This window comes from Bicyclus anynana, chromosome 4 (assembly GCF_947172395.1).
Source record: "Bicyclus anynana chromosome 4, ilBicAnyn1.1, whole genome shotgun sequence".
NCBI classification, from domain to species: Eukaryota; Metazoa; Arthropoda; class Insecta; order Lepidoptera; family Nymphalidae; genus Bicyclus; species Bicyclus anynana.
The window spans coordinates 12,403,225-12,427,390 of record NC_069086.1 but is presented as its reverse complement, the minus strand read 5'-3'; the positions used below and the strand labels follow the sequence as shown (position 1 = coordinate 12,427,390).

Here is a 24,166-nt window from a genome sequence, read left to right as displayed (position 1 = left end):
TCTGATCTCCCATACAATATGAAACTTGAAATAATAACGTTACGTGACGAAATCGTGAACATTGTGTATTGTAATCACAATAACCAACAATAGGAATTTTGGTAGCTTTACTTTTAGTTTACAGATTTTCCGCTGAGCCGTGAATCGTGATAGCTCTGTGGATATGACCTCTGCCTTTGATTCGGAGGGTGTAGGTTCGGTACCGGACCGAGGCATGCACTTTCAACTTTTTCATCATCATCATCATTTTCAACTCATACACGGCTCACTGCTGAGCTCGAGTCTCCTCTCAGAATGGCCTTAAAAGGGGTTAGGCCAATAGTCCACCACGCTGGCCCAATGCGGATTGGCAGACTTCACACACGTAGAGAATTAAGAAACTTCTCTGGTATGCAGGTTTCCTTCACCGTTTGAGACACGTGATATTTAATTTCTTAAAATGCACACAACTGCAAAGTTGGAGGTGCATGCCCCGGCCCGGATTCGAACCCATACCCTCCGGAATCGGAGGCAGAGGTTGTATCCACTGGGCTATTACGGCTCCAACTGTTTAGTTATGTGTATTTTAAGAAATTAAATATCACGTGTCTGAAACGGCAAAGGTAAAACATCGTGAGGACACCTGCATACCTGAGTATTTTCTAAATTCTCTATATGGTGGACTATTAGCTTAACCACTCTCATTCTTACTGGACACTCTCGTGTTCAACAGTGAGCCGACTATGAGTTGTTAATGTTGGAATCCGTTCGGAAGACGGTTTGATTTTAGTTGTAATTGTACACCTGCGACCAGCATGCTAATTCACTAACTTTGACGTATGTTAGTCTAAACATATACGAAACTGAGTATGTATTGTATGTAACAAATGTCACCCTGTGCCTGCTGACAACTCTTCGCGGATATCATACAGTAGGTAGATGACATTTCTCATTTGATTTGGTGTTTATTCGTTAGACTCCGCGCCACGATACAAGTCACTGTCAATTTTAGTTCAGGCACAGAAAACATATGTACCAGTTTCAGGTTTTAGCCGCGGGACTTTTTTTGTGGCGCGGAGTCTAATAGGTTGTTAATAAAGACCAAATTAGTGAACAGGCGAGCTGGCAACAGGCGTAGTGTGAGGAGGTTGTGGTGGCTAGGCAACGGGTTTCTATGCCACACGCCTACCCCTGTTTAACTCTAAATATTCAAAAAAACATGTATATAAATTATCGTCTTGCTGTAAAAGGTTGTCGAACGACTGTTTGTTGGTAAACAGGTTTTGATGCCATGCCTGCTCCTGTATCACTCTAAATAATTTGGTAACACATTTTGGCGTGCTGATGTCCATCAGTATACACACACAAACGCATTGTGCTATCAATAGATAGGCTCGTTTATGGTGTGTAAAGATGCAAAGAAACGCTAACATTATAATATCTATGTGGAAAACATCCTTCTAAAATCTTCTAAAATATTCTACAAATAAAGCAATTTGTAAAACTTGTGTCACCCTGATTAACATACCTACTTCGACGACAGCCTTAAAATTGAGTAGGTCTATGGTTTGTTTATGCGCAGCCGAAAATGTTTTGAAATTTTTATATATACCTTTCTAATATAGCCTGTCTAGTCCTTACCAACTAACCAGTAATGGTCCATAACACAACCTTTTAAATCTCAACATATCTTTATTATCTGGAGCAGGGCCGGCCCGTCCATACGGCGAACGGAGCAGTCGCTCCAGGCGCCAAGTCCTAGAGAGCGCCTAAATGATAATCCTAGTCAACCGTAGACGGTACTGCGCCTGATTTTCAATTGGTCACCCCAGAGTATTGGTATAGGTCATCATCATCTCCTTACCCTTGTAACCACCAAACTTGTCAATCTTTTCCATTCGTCTCCATTACTCGTCAACTCATCATCCACTCCTTTTACACACAGGTCCTCTTACACACAATCCAACCATCTCTTCTTTGGCCTTCCTCTCCTCTTATGTCCTTCCACAGACATTCCTTCCTTCGGTTTCTACAGACATTTTACTGAAAATTTCGTAGAGAAAAGAAAAACTCAGTATTTAGGAACATAAATAAATTTTAACAGAAATTTAATGGGCCTTCTTGGGTCTTTCCTATTGTTTCAAGGCTTAAAGCTCTTTGAGAGAGAATTCGTCCTCGGAAATAGTACCTACCGACATCCTTATTTCTTCCGGTTTCCGGTGAAACAACCCTACAGGAAAGGGTAGGTACGCGATATAAGCAGTGTATTACATGTATTTAGCTAGAGACTACCTATATATTCGATAGTACAAAACCTTATAGTACCTTTGTATATATGTTAAACGGTATCCAACGAACCATGAAGCTATAGCTTGGCAAGTTCGTTTATGACACTCCCATGATATGCGGGCGACGGGGGAAAAACTGCGCGGGTGTGAAATCGTGCAGGCGGAGAAGTGAGGTGCATCAGTCGCGGGTTTTTCATTCATCGCTAAACGCCCCCCGGCCCACGCAGACCATGCAGACCGAGCCCACCGCTAGTGTTATGAACGAACTTGTTAAGTTATAAGTATTACCATGAAGCTACGTTCCTACGTTCCATTGAGAACATGATGTTTGATATATTATCCCAAAAACTCACTGTTGGTATAGCATGCTATAAAGGCACATTATAGCATGCTATACCCTAAAGCCAACATGATCCAAACTACATTACCTGCCGTACTAACCTTTGATGGGAAACGGGGCCAAATATTATTAACTTCAAGTTTTATAAAATGTCGAAATACGCACTTCCAGCGTATAAATTGTTAGAATATCTAGTCATTTAGGATATCGTCTTCATCTATATGTTAAACAGATAGACTATAGGAAATGTAAATAATCCGCACGAGAACGAAAATAATTGATGTAGCCCAAAGGATTAGCAAACTGAAGTGGCAGTGGGCGGGTCATATCTGTCGTCGAACAGATGGCCGCTGGGGCACACGTGTTCTGGAGTGGAGACCACGTACCAGCAAGCGTAGTGTAGGACGCCCTCCAGCTAGATGGTCCGATGGTCAAGAAGGTAGTGGGAAGTGGCTGGATGAGGAAGACGGAGGATCGTGTGTGGTGGCGCGCTCTCGGCCTATGTCCAGCAGTGGACGAATACAGGTTGTTGATGATGATAGGAAATGTAAGACTATACAAATGTCGAAAAATAGGTACTAAAAAGCCTATTATAAAAAAATTAATCACTCTAGGATACATTAATTTATTTTGGCATAAATTGCATATTGTGCAATAAACACAAGTTAATCGTGCAATTATGATAAAATCTGAACGAACCTACCAAAAACTAATAGGCATATTTGCATATAAATCTAATGATAGATACTATTTTTCAAGTTCAAATGGTTATTTTTTTTAGTAAATTTTTTATTTCGCTATACTACATACGTATACGGTACGGAGAGCCGTGATAGCCCAGTGGATATGACCTCTGCCTCTGATTTCGGAGGGTGTGGGTTCGAATCCGGTCCGGAGCATGCACCTCCAACTTTTCTGTTGTGTGCATTTTAAGAAATAAAATATCACGTGTCTCAATCGGTGAAGGAAAACATCGTGAGGAAACCTGCACATCAGAGAATTTCTTAATTCTCTGCGTGTGTGAAGTCTGCCAATCCGCATTGAGCCAGCGTGGTGGACTATTGGCCTCTCATTCTGAGAGGAGACTCGAGCTCAGCAGTGAGCCGTATATGGGTTGATAACGATAACGATACGGTACGGTAAGTTATCATACTTCATCGTCGTTTTAGAATTAATATTTACCCGTAGAGCAGAAATCCCGCGGTTTCACTCATGTAGTTCTTCCCGAATAATCAATCACATTCACAAATAACGTGTCTTTCTGTTGGTAAAAGAATATTCAAAATCGAATCGGTAAAACCAGAGATTATTCACAACTTGGAAACTTTACTTCTAAATAATATTATTAAGTTATACCTAGCGTTAGTTTTGCGTTGTCTATGTTCTGTGGTATACATGATCATCTTCAACTTCTTCGACGTCAAAACATTCCAATAGTTAACTGATTTCTTTAGGTACTGTCGAATTTTTTAACCTGGGGTATCGCATTGTTTTGTGAGATAAGATATGATTAGGATGATCATGATGATGCTCAGATGTTAATGACCACAGAATGTATAAAACGCTAAAGCTTACGCTTTAATGAATGACGTAAATGTCTACAGATTCACATGCTGCCGAGAAACGGGCATCAACACCATCAACATCCCATCTCAGGGATGAAAATTTACACTGAAAATTTCTAGAAAGAAAGAAAACCTCAGTAGCCCGACTTCAGACTCGAACTTACATTTATAGACTGGAACAACTACGAGGAAGCAATCTAAAATCTAGACTTAATGCGGATATTAAACCGAAATTGGAAAATTGTCTTAGAGATACTTAAAAAACATAACCCTTCTTCGGCGTAAAAAAATGAGCATCATGTAACATCATCATAAAGTTATAACATTGACGTAACAATGAGAAGCTATCTCTGAGTCAACACGCACAGCCACCAGTTAATGGTCAACCAGCAAGGTCACTCGATCGCACCGGCCTTAAATGTTAAATTAATACCCTGCGTGCTGCCCGACACGGCCAATGTAATATTAACCTCTACGAGCATAGTGCGTGTGCGAAAAAAATTACAAAATGTACCCAAAAATAACCCTCTTAATCGCATGTTCTATATTTACTCAGTGATACGTAGTTGTATTGTAAATATTATGAAGTGTATACAAAATTTATTGAATGTGTTTTTTTAGTGTTTTTTAAATTTATTTTAATACTCTGGATTCTCATGATATTTTGTATCTAATAAAGGTGAGTAAAATAAAAAATTAAACTACTAAGCTAAAAATCGTAAGCCTAATATTTTGATCAGTTGTTTTTCGCAAAAGTTCGCATTTACTCGTAGTTCGATGATTTTAAAATCATTGTAATGTACATTTCAGTGACTAAACCAAAACTTATTTAAATTGGATGAGGTTTGGTCTGGTGGTAGGTAGCAACTGGCTTTAGCGTTCCGGTACGATGTCACGTATCGCTTATAAGTACGTTATCGTATTCTTAATACATTTTCCCATTAAATCCGCAATAAAACAGATAAAAAACCGACAAATCCTATAAAATCTATGTTCTGTTCCCTCCAGATTATAGCACCCACCGTAGCAAAGGTTTTATACTTAGTTGGAACGGAAAGAATCTCTGGTAACTCTAAGCCTTGTAACTAATTATAAAAAACATTAAGTAGTAAGTCTTAATACTCCTTGACATGTTACGAGTTAATGGTACATTTCGTTATCAAACCATATTTGGCTCACTGCCAATCTCAAGACTCCTCTCAGAATGAGAGGGGTTAGGCCAATAGTCGACCACGCTGGCCCAATGTGGATAGGCAGACTTCACACACGCAGAGAATTATGGTACACTTACACCATTATAAATACAAAAATCCATACGCATCCTTAGCACGCGTTTAGAGACAAATTTTTAAAACGATGCTAATAATATCGATAAATCTGATACAGGCCGAAACATTGCATATTGCCTCAATACAAACAAAACATGTTACAAACATAAATCTTACGTAAATCAAGAACTAGATTGTAGCCGCACCCACATACGTATTCACGATCACGAACTAGTGATGAACTTGACCACGTTGTAAGCTATCTCAATTTAAATTTCGTAACGTTATTAATATTCACTATTCAAGTTCATTTCCAAACAAGTTTTGTAATTAGGCAGGTAATAAGTTATATTTTCGGTTGAACAAAAATCATAGGTTATTTTCTTTGATTTATTTATTCACAATATTCTTTATCCGGTCCTCTGCGGAGTTTATGGACCCAAGCAATCAATCGTACACTATACCGGATAGAAGAACGTAACTATAAGCCGTCATTCGCACGAGAGTTTGTTAACGGACGTTAAAAAGCGTTCAAATATAGTATGAAGTTAAATGAAGGTCTATTTCGAACGTCCAAAATTGAAAATGCAACGATTGAGGGCTAATAACGCTCCTTTCACACGGCAGCCCAGGTTTTTGCAGGATCCCGTTTTCTGGTGGATCTCTTTAGATGGTAAATCTGTTTATATGGTAGCGTTCACACAAGCATCCCGCACGGGATCCTGCATAAAAACTATCCGGTCGAATTGTGCCATTCGGTTTTGTCACTGGAAACTGGATCCGTAGTCAAGTGAAAAGTGGTATCCCGTTTAATCACATATATTTCGTAATAGCAGTGTTGACACGGCTTCCTGCATGCAGTTTTTTGCTAGAAACTGTTTTTTTAAGCTTTTTAATGGATCCTGCAAAACTGAACTGCCATGTGAACACAGCGTCCAGTTTTACATGATAGAGTCAAAAGCCGGTCCTGCAAAACTGGACTGCTGCGTAAAAGGGGCGTAAGCATCCTCGGAATACAATTTTATCCTTCTATACCTGACCGGTGATCTAATAGCCAACGCAATATTATTAGCCAAGCATTTAATAATTTTTAATATTACCTCAGAATTAGGATGATAGGAAACGCCTGTTTTTATTAAATTAGATACCACGCCTAACTCGTAATATCCAAATAGGTTTGTAAAATACCGTATATACTATACCAGTTACCACCTACTAGTAGAACATACCTATAGGTATCCTTGAAAGTGTCAGCCCTAAGGATTTTTAAAGTAGACATGAAACTTGTATTTACTTGTAAGGATCTGTTGAAATAACTAGTACCTACCTACTTAAGGTATTTCTCAAGAGAACACACAAAATACAGAACTAGTGAGCCTACTCGTATGCCTATAAATGATATATTATTCAGATACCTAGATGTGTACATTGTACAAAGATACCTGTGGTACTAAGTGCATCTTGCAATTACCTACTTTACTGAATGCCATATAGGTTACTCTCCAGGGCTTTCCACGTCTCTACCAATTTAAAATGGAACCTACTGTTTCAAAATTCTTGGGCTTGCAATTTTGCCCTACTATAAATAAAACAATTTAATAATTTTCTTCATCGTTATATTTTTAATTTTCTTTGAACAAATACAAATTAAAATTTGTAGTCAAAAGAATTTAAATTAATAAAACAGTAAGACCCGAGATCTCCGACTTTCACATAAACAAATATTTAACGTAGTTTGAACAAGGAGTGTTTCTTTCCTGTTCACCTTTTTGGCTATGGTTTGTAAACGAGAGCGAGCGATTGACTACGGCGAATGAACGATCTATGAACAATTTATTTAGTACAGAGATCTGATAGAGATATCCTGCAAATATATCGCATCTGTCAAAGACATTTTAACCGAAAAATAACCTGGGTATGCAAGCTCGGTTAAGACAACCGCCCGATTTAAGTCCTTAACCGACATAGGGGCTGTAGTGAACACGAAATTTGGACTTAACGGCGTTTAACTTATTTAAACGGTTGATTATGTTTAACGAATGTCGGTGAACTCGAACCAATCTGTGTATGCTTATTATTTACAAAATAACTGCTTTTACTCACTTTAATTCATGATTACAATCAAATTACTTACTGACTTCATCAAACCTTTAAATGACAACGCGTACTACTTACTCGTAAGTACAAGGTCTTGGTCTTGTAAGTTTAAATTAAATCTTTATTTGGACGGATCAACTTGCTTTTGCGATAAAACTCAATCGTTAATTACCTACAAAAGGTTGACCACTTAAGAGGTATACTTGTATGTACCTCATCATTATCAACCCATATTTGGCTCACTGCTGAGCTCGAGTCTCTTCTCAGAATGAGAGGGGTTAGGCCATTAGTCGACCACGTCTTAGAATACATAAATAGATTAGTTGCAAGTTTACATCGAGTTTCACGCGAACGAAGTCGCGGGCGTGCGTTTTATATTCTTTAGCTTTATTTATTATACTTTTAAAATTTGTCAAGATGTTGACCAGACTATGTTGCAAAAGAAACTATTGTTCGCAATATCACATTTTCCTTGTGTAACTTAACCATATTAGAGACTACTTATTAGGTAATAATTAATAGGTTGTAATAGGTGTAATAATCAAGATATTTAATTAAAAGTTAAAAATACCTGTAGCAATAATATCAGCATACAAATCTCATACATTCATGTTACAATGTTTAGCATGCATATTGCCGCTGTAAACGAGTAAGTAAGCTGTGAAACCAATAGACACTTGCATAATAATTTATGTATATAAGTGCTGAGTGCACTGTCTTGTATGTCTGTGCGTAAATTTCGAAATCAACACCACAACAACGTTAACCGGTGCCTACAAGTAGCACAATATATTCAACTAGCGGACCCCGCGCTGCCGCTATCGCTAACCGCGTAGTTCTTGTTGTAGTAGGAATACGGAGAGAAAGTATAGCCTATGTTTCTTGCGGATAATGTGGCTATCCATTGGTGAAACAATTTTTAAAATCGGTACAGTAGTTCCTAAGCTTAGTCTCTACAAATAAACAAAACTTTCCTCTTTGTAATCTTAGTGTAGAAGAACAACATTTTGAAAGTATTTGTATCTTCTTAGCCATCACTTCATCACTAATACTATCTTTATAAAAGTAAAATAATAAGAATAGAAATGGAGTATATACGAGTACATAGAAAAAGTTATAAAATTGAGTATAGGGAGATAAAGAGAGAGAATAATACAAACTCACACATACACCACACATTGGTGTTGCGTATGTGTGAGTTTCTGTTAGGACAAAGGTAAATGAGGTGTTACCTGGAGTAATTATACGATATAGGCTCTGTTATATCGAGATCGGATGTTAATAACTAAATAACCGTGCGTATACTACTAAACAGTAGCTGTTGTTAATTGAATTGTGATGAATTAATGACTTTGTGTGTAACCAAGATGGTCATGTTTCAATCTTAGTATTAAACTCCTAAATTATATTAAACGTTGCTGTGAATTAAAAGCTATGTACATGGTTTTAAGCGTATTATTAACATTAGGCCATTAAAAGATGTGATAGCCCAATGGATAGGACCTCTACCTTCGATTTCGAGGGCGTAGGTTCAAATCCAGTCCGAGTCACATACCCAACTTTTCAGTTTAAGTAAAAGAGAAACATCGAGACGGTAAAGGAAAAACGTTGTGAGGAAACCTGCGTACCTGAGAATTTTCTCAATTCTCTTCGTATGTGAAGTCTTAGTCTGCCAATCCGCACCAATGAGGATTTACTCTTACTGCAGCGTGATGGACTATTAGCGTAATCCTCCTCTGATCCTGAGGGATGAGAGAAGACTCGTACTCAACCGCCATATATCTATGGGTTATTAAGAATAATTAACATAAGCAAAGGTTAGATACCCGTAGAAATGTAATTTTCACTAAAATCCATCAGTTATTTCTACCAAAGATTTTAAGTAAAGTTTTGTGTGCGAAGTTTAAATTTATTTGATGGAAACGATCTCTTTATGAAATAATAAATAAAACAAGTTATAAAAAGAATATTCTACCCGAGATCGGTAAAGCTGTAATAAATCATCTCTTAATCCGTTTTATCCTAAGCTTCAAACTTCGCAGTCTATGATGTATTTTGAAATAAATAAAAAACAGAGACTGTAGGTACAAGGGTCGTTGCTTTTATACTGAAGCTTTCGTATTACTTATTTTAGAATATCGACAATATAGAAAAAAAAAGATATTTAAAGTTTACAAGTTTCTTCTTTTGTTTTGTGGGGAAATACTCATGTAACTTTCATTTGAAGTTTTTAAGCTATTGCATAATCGTGGGTTTTGAGTGCGGCGACCGATTCAAGAAATTCCGTAATGAAAATAAACCTAACACCCACCCAAACCGTGCATCAAGTTAACACATTTCGACGTTATCATATCGACTCAACTGGACAAGTGATGGTGTGAGTGAAACTACCCCTTACTTTCAAAACTTATTAAACCCGAGTTCAATTCCAGCTTAACGTAAAGATATATTTTTTCATTTATTAAATCTTTTATTACTTTTTTTTTATTATTTTCTACAGAAAAAAAATGCCATGCAATAGCTTTACCGCGGCAGTCCCCGAGTGCCACACATTTTTTTAACCGACTTCCAAAAAGGAGGAGGTTCTACGTTCGGCTGTATGTATGTTTTTTTTTTAATTTTACCTATCACCATAACATCATAACATAACCTGACGTTTCAAAAGTGCTTGTAAACTAAGCCTACTAGAAATAAATGAATTTTGTACTCTAACTTTTACCACCGCACCACTTAGGCGCGGCCAAGCGGAGGTTATGTCCAACTCTTACGACTAAAACGAAGTTCCAACTCACCCAAGACCCCGGGAGATGCAATCGGCCGCGAGATTCGAAATTCGGATGTCCGATGAAGCACCTTGGGCTAAAATTGGGTCTAAAATATGCACAAAATTTACCTACTTTCTTTATAATAATTTATGTTTCTAGAGCGTTTTGCTTGCTTAGGATCATGAGATCGTGTGTTCAAATCTTGGGAAGGGTTATGAAATATGTAAATTTTCTTTCTTCCAAGTAGGTATTCAACAACAAACCGGAGTTAGTTGATTGTGTGACACCCCTGTGACTTGAAGAGTTAGTTTGTTAACATGTGTTAGTGATCAATTAGTGAGCAAGTTAAATATTATAAAGCCCCGCCAACTGGAGTATCATGGTGGGTACAACAATATAAACAATAGCTTATGTTGTTTTCTATAATATTTTTAAATTACAAGACAACTGGGTGATCTTCAACAATATTATTTTATTTTCCAAACGCATACAAAAGTAATTGTATCGTTTTAATAATTTGCGTCATGCGTCCACAAACAACTGTCAAGTCCTTAAGTTCAAAAAAGTTCAATTCACTAGTTTATACTCACCATGCTGTTCCAGTAAATAAAGAAGGCAAAATAAGGAGTAAATAAGGCGACCTTGCCCTAGCCTTGTGTTTTATTTTTAAGGCTCCAGTAGCTTAATGATAGACTTACAATTAAAACACAATTTGAACCATAGATTTAAGAGTCGGTACGGAATGATTTGAACTATTCTCTTATCTGTGAATAATACTCACATGAATATTGGCGCTCATTTATAACTTAAGTAATATGTATAATATTAATGTGACTTAACTATTGTCTATTGTGAAATTCATTCTACGGACTCGAATCAGAATTGATTAATTAGATTTTGAATTGCTGGTTCACGGCACCTATTGTCCTCCAAACATATTTCAGCCGGCAGTAACCCCGTATCCCCGAGAAATCACATATAATAGTTTTATGCAAAACTAGCGGATGCCCACGACTTCGTCTAAACTACTGACTGACTAACTACTTACTAACTGAGTGACTAACTACTGACTTATAACAGAATGGTATCTAAGAGACCACAAAAGAAACAAAGGTAGGCAGACTAAAAGATGGGAGGACGAGATCAGAAATATAGCGGGTACAACATGGACTGGCACTGCAAAAGGAGGCTCGGCTGGTAGGAGGCTTCGGCCGTGGCTAGTTACCATCCTACCGGCAAAGACGTACCGCACAGCGATTTATCGTTCCGGTATGATGTGTAGAAACCGAAAGGGGTGTGGATTTTCATCCTACTCCTAACAAGTTCTTCAAGATGGAAAGTTGAAAAAAAACTATTACAAACTTCATCGTGTGATACATCAAATAAAAGGAAAAAGGATTTTAATTTTTTTTATATAGAACGAACAACGAACGAACGAATCACACAAACATTACTTTTTGCTTAGTTGCGAACATGGGGCCAAAGTGAATATTCGCCCTGAAGTGGCAGAAATAGTATATACGACCACAATTGTGCAACCACCTTATATTTATCAGAAATCTTAGATATTTACGATTATACTAAATAATAACAATTAACAATACTCACATAAACCTCAAAGATCCATTGTCTATACTTATCTAGTGTCTACTGTGTCAATGACATACTTAAGATCTTCTTAAATTAACTATTATTTTCGTAACTATTTTATAAATCCTTGATGACTGATGACGTAATTTTATAATAATGTAAATAATGTAAAAGAGGAAATTAACTTATGTACTTTTTATTTTGCTTTATAAAAACCGATACGCCTGATCTTATATCAATATCACTAGCAAATTCCCCGCGGTTTCACCCTATTAGGTACCTATTCAAATTATTTAGCTTGCTGCCATAATTAGCTGCATTTATGAAAGATTTTTACAATTGCTTTAGTAGTTTACGTAATAACAAAAAAAATTAACTATACGCCCTTTATTTCGACAGCATGATTTTTTTTATATCTGTTTTTCCTTAATTATGATCTTGATAAAACAAAGTCCTAAACTTCACATAATATATTATCTGTGTAAGCCGCATGAAAATCGCTAAAAGTTTCGGGAACTTATTATATGTACGTAAATCAGTAAGTATGCTGTTTGTTTATCAGTGCAAAAAGACAAACTGAAAAATCTAAAAAAGAAAAATATTTGAAGCTATAAGTAGGGAGGTATTCATATTTTAACGCTCCGAATCACTTTTAGTAATTGTAATAGAAGAACTAGTGTTATTAATAATACGAGTAGGGAGGTACATATACCTAGATAAATTTTGCCAGACTTCCCATTTAATTATACAAATTATGAAACAGATTTAGTAGCAATCAAAAACCACAATACGATATTAGATTTCAATTGAAATTAGTAAATTTGAAATGTGTATTTTTCGCAATTTGTGACACAGTTGCTATGTCGATATCTTACTAAACATTTCTTGAAATATAGAACACGGTCACGACAAATTGAATATGCAATTTCGAAAAGGGCTCATGTCGGATATTCTGTACATATATCTTACAAATATACATTATCTAATAACATATTTATTTCCACCTCTTTAAATATAATTTAGTGACCTTTTTAATTTTATCAGTTTTACTTTATCTCTTCCACTGACTCCAGTTACACATATCTCAATTCAGTTTTGGCATATTTTATTTATTAATTTTTCTGTTAACAGAAAATTAGATATATGCTGACATCCGTCCATATGTAGGAACGTTCAACGTACATTTGCACAGTGAACATATATATCACCTCCCTTAATTGCCACCTGAAGCGAGAAGAGGGTTAGTTCGTAGTTTAGGTACACTTTACGCAGAGACCAGCTTAACGATCCAAAGCGGAAATGTTCCTAGGATTCTTGGCAATATGCCACGAGGACATGACTAGTTCGAATAATTGGGTCACAGACCGTAATTTATTTAGGTAATTTATGTGTCAAAATCATTATCAGCCTATTTCGATAACCTTATAAAAGACTGAAGTTCCTACAATAGGCTTATGTCCAGCAGTATACCTACTTTCATCGACTGTCAATGATGGTAATAGAAAGAAAGAAAGAAAATATGTTTATTCATTTTTAGTGGGACAAACAGTACATACTATCTTATCTTCGATATTGTATATGAGGATCACTGTGTCAGTAAACAGAGAGGGTTTACAGTTTAGCATTAGCCGTTCATTGCAAACAAGCAATTGCCCGCTCTGATGATGAGAAATACATGTCTAGGCCTCCCTCCTTATATAGCTCCTCCAACTCAGGGCTTCTTCTGATAATTTTATAGCTTGCTGACCAATGCTTGCATCCTCATGTTACTAAGCCTGCAGAAGGTAGTTAATCAATAAGCAATTATTATTTTATGTTAATAATGTTATAGAATAAGTTTCTATACTAAGTTTCTTTTTTATTAATTTGTATTTCGACATCTGTCAAATGGAATTGTTAGAAAACAATGGATTAAATAAACAGTTGGATATCACGCAATGGTCTTTTACTACATGGTGACAGCGGTGGGATCCAAAAATAAGTCAATTATATACGTACCAATTATCCATCCACCTTCGATTAATAAGTCAATTAATGGTTAAGGCATGAAAAATGATTGAATGCAAAGAATAACGAACGAAAAGTCACCATAAAGGACATATTTATTACTGTGATAACACGTTGTGACACGACATTCAGCGTAGATCGCGTCACGCGATGTTTAACTATCTAATAATCATTAGTTAGCTAACTTATCTCATTAAACCACCACGCCACCTAATGCTAATATCTTACACTAAGCATTATCAGGTCATTTTAGCGGTCACTCCAGGCCAGGCGTCACATCCTTATTGAAAAGCGGATATGGGCCTTGGACCCACCAAGCTGCTCCAATAAATTGGTTGGCGAAGTACGAGTATGCATGATTTAGTAATAATTAATGCACTCCGAGGCACGAGTGTGTAACACCACCATCTTCCTAACTCCGGGCTTGAGAATTATTACCGAAACTTAGAAGAAAGAAAAGTTCAGTATTTTATATCTCGACGATTTCGTGATCCGAAGAAAGATAGGTTAACCATAGGCCCAACAAGGCAGTTATCTGATACTAAAACATCGCATACGCATAATAACATCGTACCTGATCTGCTTGCCTAATTAGCTTGGTTCAGTATCTAGGGTACGTCATCTGTATTCAAGAAATAAAATACCTAACTCACTATGACAAAGGATGTCCTTCGCATATTTATAGTAACGTTGGTAACTCCCCAACAGACATGAATGGGTTGAAAAATAAAATACTGATCGTTGTACAAAGTTGTTGAGAGTTTTGACCCGTGTAGGTAGTACCTGACACCTACATGTTAGTTAAGTAGGTAGAGGTACCTACATTATAACACAAGTATAAAGTGAAGTAACAATAGTGTGGAGTACCCTTTAGGCGACTGTGTTTCCTGCCACCTGCAATTTAAACATCTTCAAGGCAAGATATAAGTTTTCTTCTATCTTGCCTTGAAGATGTTATCAAGGCAAGTTAACTTCTAATAGGCCTAAAAATGCCATTTTATTATAGACCTCATCGCAGATCTTCATCGCGCACGATTGTAGTCAAAACTTTTTAACATAAGAAGGTGCATAATCTTGCATTTTACATTAGTTGCACACATAAAATATTAATTGTATTAAACCTTCAAAGTTTTTGACCAATTGGAACGAACGAAAAAGTGATGTTGATGTTAGCCAGGTGTTGTGGTAGGACATCTTGTCGTCTGTGATGGTCATATTTTATGTGATACCTATATAAAAAGAATACCCAAGCGTTCCACGATACTAAATTAATTGTATCGAACCTTTAAGGTTTATGACCAATTTGACCAATTGGTCAAAACCTTGGACGTAAAATATGTTCAAATATTAAAAGTTATGTATTAACTTTATTTGACCAAGCGATACGTAGTAAGTTATTTGATTAACATCCTGTACAAGTGACACTAAGCTGTAATTTACACCTGTGAGTGCTAACTAGAGCGTGACCTAAAATGCAACAAAAACAGAACGATCACCTTCGCTACTAACTATGATATAATTAACCCTGACTTAAACCTAGAGTTTCGGAATATGACCTACAAAAGAATTTCATTAACAAAACATCAATTCATTTGTTTCAGGTATGAAATCCAATGTGAATCAAAATGCGAATATCAATTTTCATATGCTTTATTCTTAGCATATCTGGTGTTTCATTGGAAAGGTACAACATATTTGATATCTGGACAAATTTATTTAGACCACCTCAAAATGAAAACGAAGGATTCATTCCCGATTACAATCCAAAGAATGGACAAGAATATGATTTCATTGTCGTAGGAGCGGGCTCGGCGGGCTGCGTTGTAGCTAATAGACTGTCAGAAGTACCACAATGGAAAGTGTTACTATTAGAGTCTGGAGGCAATGAAAATTATTTCTCCGATATACCAATATTTGCTCCATTCCTTTCTATTACACCGATGAATTGGGGATATACCTCTGAACCGGAACAAAAAGCCTGTCGAGATTTAAGAGGACACGTTTGCTACCTACCAAGAGGTAAAGTGCTCGGAGGTAGCAGTGTTTTGAACTTTTTGATTTATCAAAGAGGGCACCCCGATGATTACAACGATTGGGTTCGAATGGGTAATGATGGCTGGAGCTATGAGGAGGTTTTGCCATATTTTAAGAAATCAGAGAATATTAAAATACAAGAACTTAAAAACTCAACTTATCATGGGTTAGGAGGATACCTTGACATTGATCATGCTCCTTACAGTTCTTCGTTAAATACTGCATTTAGAGAAGCCGGAGAAGAACTCGGTTACGAATGGAATGATCCCAATGGAGAAAAATTAATCGGGTTTTCAAAACCCCAAGCAACTATGAGAAATGGTAAACGATGCAGTTCATCGAAAGCTTTTCTAGAACCAATAAGATTTAGAAGAAATTTAAAAGTTTCAAAACATTCAACTGTTACAAGGATTATTATAGATCCCTTTACGAATATCGCTAAGGGGGTAGAATTCATAAAAAATAATAAAAGGTAAATCAATATTTTAAGTGCTGATAATGATTTTCCACACGTACGAGTCACGATGACGGTACAACTACTCAGTTAAGATGTTTTTGTATCTACTCGTATATTATAGTGTAAGCAGACGAATTCAAAACTTACACTGTAGAATGTCTTTTTTTTGACGGCCTCCGTGGCGCAGTTGTATGCGCGGTGGATTTACAAGACGGAGGTACTGGGTTCGATCCTCGGCTGGGCAGATTAAGATTTTCTTAATTTGTCCAGGTCTGGCTGGTGGGAGGCTTCGGCCGTGGCTAGTTGCCACCCTACCGGCAAAGACGTACCGCCAAGCGATTTAGCGTTCCGGTACGATGTCGTGTAGAAACCGAAAGGGGTGAGGATTTTCATCCTCCTCCTAACAAGTTAGCCCGCTTCCATCTTAGACTGCATCATCACTTACCATCAGGTGAGATTGTAGTCAAGGGCTAACTTGTAAAGAATAAAAAAAAAAGCTCCTTAAAGGCACCGCTTCATAGCCGGCACGACACGTTGTGCCTGATAAAATTTTATTGAAAAAGTTCATGTAAATGAAATGAAATTAATTATTTTATTTCAGGAGAAAAGTTTACGCTCGGCGTGAAGTAATATTATCGGCCGGGTCTATAGGATCGGCACAACTTTTGATGTTGTCTGGAGTAGGACCCAAAGAACACCTTCGAGAATTAGGAATCAATAATCTAGTCAATCTACCAGTGGGGTACAACTTGCAAGATCACGTGACTTTCTCTGGAAATGCATTTATCGTAAATGCGAGCGGACTTTGTATAAACGACGTAAGTTCATGACTACAAATATATCAACAAAAACCGTTGAGTTCTATATGACAACATTTCACGTGCACATTGTGTCTTTTGATCTCATTACTAGACATGAGATCAATTATGGAAATCTGTATAAAAATTACTCCTTTACATTTAGAAAATTGCGACGGGAAACTGTTTAAAAGCCTTTGTTTTTTAAGTGAGAAAAATTAAAATTTTAATTTCAGCTATTATGAGCATTGTTGTACATACGAGTAAGTATTACACATTGCTTTTTATCCGGATTATCTGAAGTAATAAATCGGATAATCGAGTCTCTGCTTTATACCCGTCTCGCTGATCTAGTGATTAGCATATTTCGTTACGAATCAAGAGGTCTTGGGTTCGAATCCTAGGTCAGACTTGTCGAGAAATAATAATAAGTTTTTCATATTTAAAAACTAAAATTTTCTTGAAATTTTAAAAAATTTTAGTTTTTAAATATGTTTTTGACAATACGAGCCAAAAAGCCTGTCGGCCATGATGGTCTATATTTCAACTGTTTTATGACGTCACTATAACAAATCCCTTACAAACGGTAAATAATATTTTTGTCAAACGGAGTGTTTGACAAAAATATTATTTACGTTTATTACATAAAGTAACATTGTGACGTCATACAATGGACGTGGAAAAAAATACATGATTTTTAAATTAAGTTATAGAGGAAATCCTTAACTTTTATTAATTGATATCGATATATTTTGGACCCTTAATATTGTTTATATGCGAAATTAATATTGTTCAAATTAAATTTGATATGAGTCAACTATTCTAATATCTGTCAGATAACAGCGGCTTCACCATCATCAGCTGCAGCCTACATGATGGGTGACGGGCCGCTGACCATCCCGGGCGGTGCGGCGGGCCTCGCCTTCACTCAGACGGAGTTCGCGCGCGACCTGGCGCCGGGTCGGCCTGACATCGAACTGGTGATGGGCGCAGGCTCGCTCGCTGGCGACTTGCTCGGAATAATACGATCTATGCTGGGTATGATAAAAAAAAATTACATATAGAATGCCGATAGAAGTAAAAACATATCTGATAGTATAAAATCATTGTAAAAACTGTATTTAACGTCAGTTGTATAGCTACAGATAATATAAGCATGACGGTAAAACGAATGGACGAGATTTCACCCATCCAAGAAATATCTAAGGCGCACAACACAGCATGCCGCTACGCTAACCCATAATATTTTCCTCTGCCAAGAAGGCGGCTAAGTTTTCACGTATAAGAACCTAATTTTTAACCGACTTCAAAAGAGCTGCTCAATGAATTCGACTCGTAAATAATATGGTCAGAATTGCACAGTTTTTGTATAACTAAGTTAGTCTGTTTTCAGCTTCTAAATATTCAAATTATTTTAAAGAGTTAAATTTTTGTCCTTCAGTCAGTTTATTTCGACTAATCTCTGAAACAGCCGAACCTATTTTGATGGCACTCACTGTCTGATAAGCGAAAGTTTAAAGAGTAACATAGGCTATATTCTATCCCCGTATTGCCACGGAAACCGATACCGCGAGGGCTTAACCGCGGGGCGTCTATTAATAGGCCTTACAAGTATAACATAATTACATAAGGCTATTTACCTACACGATATTTTAAAGCCAGTTAAACCGTGCGGCACATCTAGTGATTTACAAAAGGTATTAATACTAGGATCGTCTCCAGGTATCACGGACAACTGGTACAGAGAGGTTTATGGTTCCCTACCTCTGGAAGACCGGCAGCGTTCGTTCTCCCTCAACCCCATACTGATCCGACCCCGCAGCGTGGGCCGGGTCACACTCCGCTCCTCGAACTTCAGCGATCAACCCAAAATACACCCCAACTACTTCGAACACCCAGACGACTTGCAAGCTATGAAGGAAGGAGTCAGATTTGTAAGTTAACCCTTGTCGTTATCAGCCTATTTTAACGGCCAACACAACAGTGCCGGGCCTCCTGTCTTATTGGAGATGGGATATGGAGATTAGGCCCCCCACGCTGCTAAGGTGAGGATCATAATGATGTTAAATTCATTAACGACCACTATCAGAATAATATGTTGGCTAAAGAGCCGCAAAGTTCAACTGAAAATTTCTTAAAAGAATGAAAACTCACAGTCTGAACCAGGACCTCGTGATCCCAAACCACATAGCTAACCACTGAACCAACGAGTCAGTTAACCCCTTACAGTGTCATAAATATACCATCTAGAGTCCGGCTATTTCGTTAGATGGAGCCTTAAAAAATGTGGATTTTTTTATTGTTAGCTTACTTCTAATCTGAACTCGCAGCTTCTAGGGCCGGGGTGTGGGGCGGTGTCAGGGACTCGTGGCATTTTGCCTTTCCTGCTTTTAAGTTGCATGGCTTATTTAGAATTTAACATCACTTTGTAATTGACGGAACAAATATGACAATAGGTAAATAAGGGTCTATAACCAGAATATCACTATTCACTTCGCACAACATGAAAGGGACATGTTCTACAAGTATTTTTAAGCTTTATACTCCATTATATAGTATGTAAGAGTATTTTCCATTAGATGAATTAAAAAATATTAAAACAAAACAAAGACTTCTATAAGAATTGTTTCTAACAAATATTGCTTAGATATATCTTGAAAATTCTTTCTCTCTTTTAAACCATTATCCCGAGACAAGTAAAAAACGAAAAAAATACTCAGTTCATTAGCCAATATTTTCATAAAAAATAATTAGGTAGCTTGTAACATCATTAATTTTAACAAATAGGACCGAGCATTTGTACTATTTTTAAAATTCTTCAATAGAAAATGATGAAATATTTTCTTTAGCATTTTCCAACAACAAACCTAATAATTTACAGGGACATATGTACATGAATATAGAGGAGATATATATATACTAAAATACAACGAATCACTTTAAGAAAGAGTCGGTAGTGCCGGTGCCGTTTTCGCATTGGCAGGGTCACTACCGTGCCCCAGATAGTGGGTAAATGGCTTAGACTATTTAGACTATGGACAACAAAAAAGTCTGTCGTTTAGACTTAGACTATCCACAGAATATATACATAGAATGTTCGATTATTTGTTCGATTTTATACTGTTCCGTCAAAAGAATCGATTCTTTAGCAACAGTTTTTATAAAAGCGTTAAATCATTGATTTTTGATCTTTGCCAGAGGTGTAACGGTTAGCGAGGCAGGTCCTGTGATTAATGGTCGAGGGGTAAATGGTAATATTCTGTTGACAGGCTCAACGGGTCATCAACACAAATGGTTTCCAACGGTTTGGCACTAGGCTACACAGCGCGCCATTCCCGAACTGTGAAGGTTTCCTTTTCAACTCTGATGAATACTGGGAGTGCGCTATCATGCAGACATCAATAACATTGGATCATCAGGTATGTATCAGTGATTACTGGTCTAGGAGCCTGGATGGCTAGATCTTCGTCTTTTTATAAAAGCCTAAAGTTTGTCAGCCCAAGCCTATACTCTTTCCATTGGTAAGTACAACAACTGGTTGGTTGTTGTTGGTTGGTACAACAAAAGGTGGCGGTAGTGTACGAAATGTTCCCGTGGCTCAGTCATCAGGCGGCGAGTCGGAACACCGTGAGGTTTTAGTCGGTTGAAGTCCGACATAACCTTCTTGCCTCCCCGTGGCGACATCCATGAGGATTTCCTCACGTTAAAAAAAAAATAACTGTATAAAGTAATAATATAAATTTAAAGTCATATTTTGCCTGTTTGTCACGAGTCTCAAAAAATACTAATTGTCAAGTGGTTTTACAGGCAGATTAAATTAAGCCTCGATTTTTTTTTAAAACAATAGTTGCTGTGACTGTTATTTATTTTAACGACATCACCCAAACTGGCGAAAATTCGCCAATTTCTTTTGTCAATTTAGCAACGATATTTCGTTTATAGTAGATACCAAAGTTAGGATCTACCTATTTAGCTATTAACTAAAATATGTATGTGTACTTAATTAAGTGGCAGGCATCGCAAGCATGTAGTCAAAGTCGCACAAACACTTAATTCTGCAGAATGCACCTGTGTGTAAGTCAATAGTCAATACGTACCTAACTTAACTTGCATGGAATGTGCAAAAACAAACTGCAACGAACAAACAAACATTAATATTGCTTAAGTACTAACTAATCTTAACATTAACTAATCACATAAAGCTGTACTAAATGACGTTTACGACATATAGCTACACCCAGTGGCGTAAATACAGCGCCGTCCCGAAGTAAATTTTAAAATGGAGCGAGATCCAATTATGGCGCCTCTCCTGTTTGTCCCAAATAATATGTAGATTAGACCTATACCAAATTATAAGTGTAAAGTAAGAATGGAACGCGAAGATCTCGAACATACTCTGGGGTGACCAATTGAATATCAGGCCCAGTACCGTCTATATATTCAATGTACTCTATGGATTATCATTTAGGCGCTCTCTAGGATTTGGCGCCTGGAGCGACTGTTTCGTTCGCCGTATGGGTATGGATGGGCCGACCCTGAGTAAATATGCCATCAGCTTGAGCAGTGGCGTAGCGTGACTTAAGGAGGCCCTGTATCAAAATTAGTTTGGGGCCTAGGGCCATTGATAGACGAGCGGCAAATCCCAAAAATATCTTTAGTATTTGATTTACCCTATATTTTTCTCCACAGCGTAAAATTGGTACCAAATGTTCGTTGTAACGTGCTACACACGATGTTATACTTTTTTAACCGACTTCCAAAAAGGAGGAGGTTCTAAGTTCGGCTGTATGTATGTTTTTTTTGAGTTCCATTGTGGAACACTGAAATAAACTATGAAAGTAAATTTATTTATTTTGTTTTTTTTTCGGGAAACACCAGATTAAGTGAGATTGTGGATTAGATTTTACTAATTTCATTCGTAAGGGGTCCCTGTCGGGTCCCGTATCATTGACGCGGCTGATACGGCGGTCGGCGGTAGCTACCCCCCTGAGCTCGAGACAGTCCTCATATTAATTTGTGGCAAAAATTAATTGGTGGCAAGCTTAAGAGAATTTCGTTTCAAATATCCAGATTATATAAATAGTTACTTATTAATTGATTATGCAACACAGCTAAAACTCACGTGATACAACGTCGGAGAATGCCCGACTAGTCTCGAACCCGGGGCCCTTAGTCATGAGCTGAATTTTGCAACGCGGCACGATCCAAACTGCCCTAATAATTCCTCATGATATTCCGTAAAAAATATAAAAAAGACGGAGGGAAAGACTGTGCGGGTGTAAAATCGTGCGTGCGGGGAAGTGAGGTGCATCAGTCGTGAGTTTTTCATTCATCGCGTGTAGCCACCCGGCCCGCGCGGACCATCGGGAGTGTTACGAACCAAAGATTACAGTGTATTTGTTACGAACGAAGTTGCCAAGCTATAGGAACATAGCCTGATTTCCGCCTTCATGAGATGTCTAGTTATACATGCTCTCGTTCTTGAGTGGTTTTTATTTTATTTTAAAATATTTACTAGCTAACCCGGTAAAATTGCTTTTAAATTATTACTAGGGATTCATTTAGATCAAATAGAATTAGATGTAGTTTTCATAATACCACATTATAAAAAAATATATTTTTTTCCAAAAAAACTAAAAAATACATTTTTGGGCTCGAGATTTTTTACGATCGAATAGGTATACATTTAATTTTATAAAACTTCCATCAAAATCGGTCCAGCTGAGGCAAGTAACAATTATAAGATAAACTTGAATCCTATTGATTGCTAAGAGGATTCAGGATTGATTGTGATTTCTGTGGGCCGATCCCGGCGGCACTGCAATGCCGGGCCGACCCGTGATGGGAGTGGAGCGAGCCCCGAACATCCCATCAGTTTACAAAAATCAGTTTAATATACTGGTCCCGCATTGCGGGAACTTTCAGATATTAAGCTGAAAAGAACAGATACTACACTTTGATCTTAGCCAAAAGGCCGAGAAGCGATACCATCATAGCGTCCAATTGCGGAGGTCGTTCCACTGGGAATCATCTCCCCAGCGCGATGTAGAACAGTGCGTGTACTTTACAGCGCCATCTGTAAGATATTACACACACCACGCAGTGACAACGTATCGCGCGCTAAGCGTCGTAATTTACGGTGTCGCCTGTCAGTACCTTCACGAATTAGTTCCTTTTTCCACATTTGTAAACAGCGCTAGTATAACTCCTACACAACCAACGTACGTAGCATGTTGAAAACACCGGTTCTCGACCGATCACCGACGTTAAGCAACATCGGGCGCAGTCAGCACTTGGATGGATGACCGCCTGGGAATACCGCGTGATGTAGGGTTTTTGTACCGTTAATTTATTTGATCGATTTCCGAAAAGAAAACCAGTCTGAATTACTTGTAGTTGTTGTTGTTGTAAATTTTTGGAAATGTTCTATGATTACTTTTACGACTTGAACAAAAATTAGTAGCTTCGGTAAGGAGACCCTGTACCACGTTTGAAAGCTTCAACATCTTTTGTTACAGGTTGGAACATGCAAAATGGGACCAAAAAGTGACCCCACCGCTGTGGTATCACCTCGATTACTTGTACACGGTATGCAAAGACTGCGGGTTGTTGACGCTTCCGTCATACCAAGGATACCAGCTTCGCACACTCATGCGCCAGTTGTAATGATAGCTGAAAAAGCTTCAGACCTCATCAAAGAAGACTGGGAAGGCAGCATTTAGTAATTCTAATGAAACAAATAACTATGAGTATCATGTCTGATCATGTGAACTAGATCCCCTGTTTGGATCGCAAGATTTTTAATTTTACTTGTATAACTTGTAAATCAAATACACAGAAGGACAACCAGTACCTAGTTTAGTTTGGACAAATATGTATATTTATTATTTCACATACTAGTCATAATAATTATAATATTAATTAAAGCATTAGTTATAGGCATACATACACATAGAACAAAAACCTGTTGATATTTTAT

The 24,166-nt window shown here is 37.3% G+C and overlaps 1 protein-coding gene, 1 non-coding gene and 1 pseudogene across 2 annotated transcripts; 2 read left to right on the top strand and 1 right to left on the bottom strand.

The window, feature by feature from the left end:
• The first annotated feature begins 4,579 nt into the window (after positions 1 to 4,579).
• On the top strand, positions 4,580 to 24,162 carry LOC112046606 (glucose dehydrogenase [FAD, quinone]). Its single transcript, XM_024083299.2, has 7 exons — positions 4,580 to 4,851; positions 15,501 to 16,405; positions 16,992 to 17,208; positions 18,024 to 18,225; positions 18,910 to 19,121; positions 20,457 to 20,606; positions 23,706 to 24,162. Exons 2-7 carry the CDS (start codon positions 15,525 to 15,527, stop codon positions 23,907 to 23,909), a joined length of 1,866 nt encoding a protein of 621 aa, XP_023939067.2. The 5' UTR covers positions 4,580 to 4,851; positions 15,501 to 15,524; the 3' UTR covers positions 23,910 to 24,162.
• LOC112046618 (U2 spliceosomal RNA) lies at positions 22,981 to 23,173 on the bottom strand. The gene has a single exon (XR_002886900.2). It is a non-coding gene; the product is annotated as a U2 spliceosomal RNA (small nuclear RNA).
• On the top strand, positions 23,403 to 23,521 carry LOC112046617 (5S ribosomal RNA; annotated as a pseudogene).
• Positions 24,163 to 24,166: the final 4 nt, after the last annotated feature.

Excerpts from the sequence above, each read along its gene's own strand:
- LOC112046606 (XM_024083299.2), top strand. The coding sequence starts at position 15,525 with ATGCGAATATCAATTTTCATATGCTTTATTCTTAGCATATCTGGTGTT. Across the intron at positions 16,406-16,991 it reads TTCATAAAAAATAATAAAAG|GAGAAAAGTTTACGCTCGGC; the intron begins GTAAATCAATAT and ends ATTTTATTTCAG. Across the intron at positions 17,209-18,023 it reads GCGGACTTTGTATAAACGAC|ATAACAGCGGCTTCACCATC; the intron begins GTAAGTTCATGA and ends AATATCTGTCAG.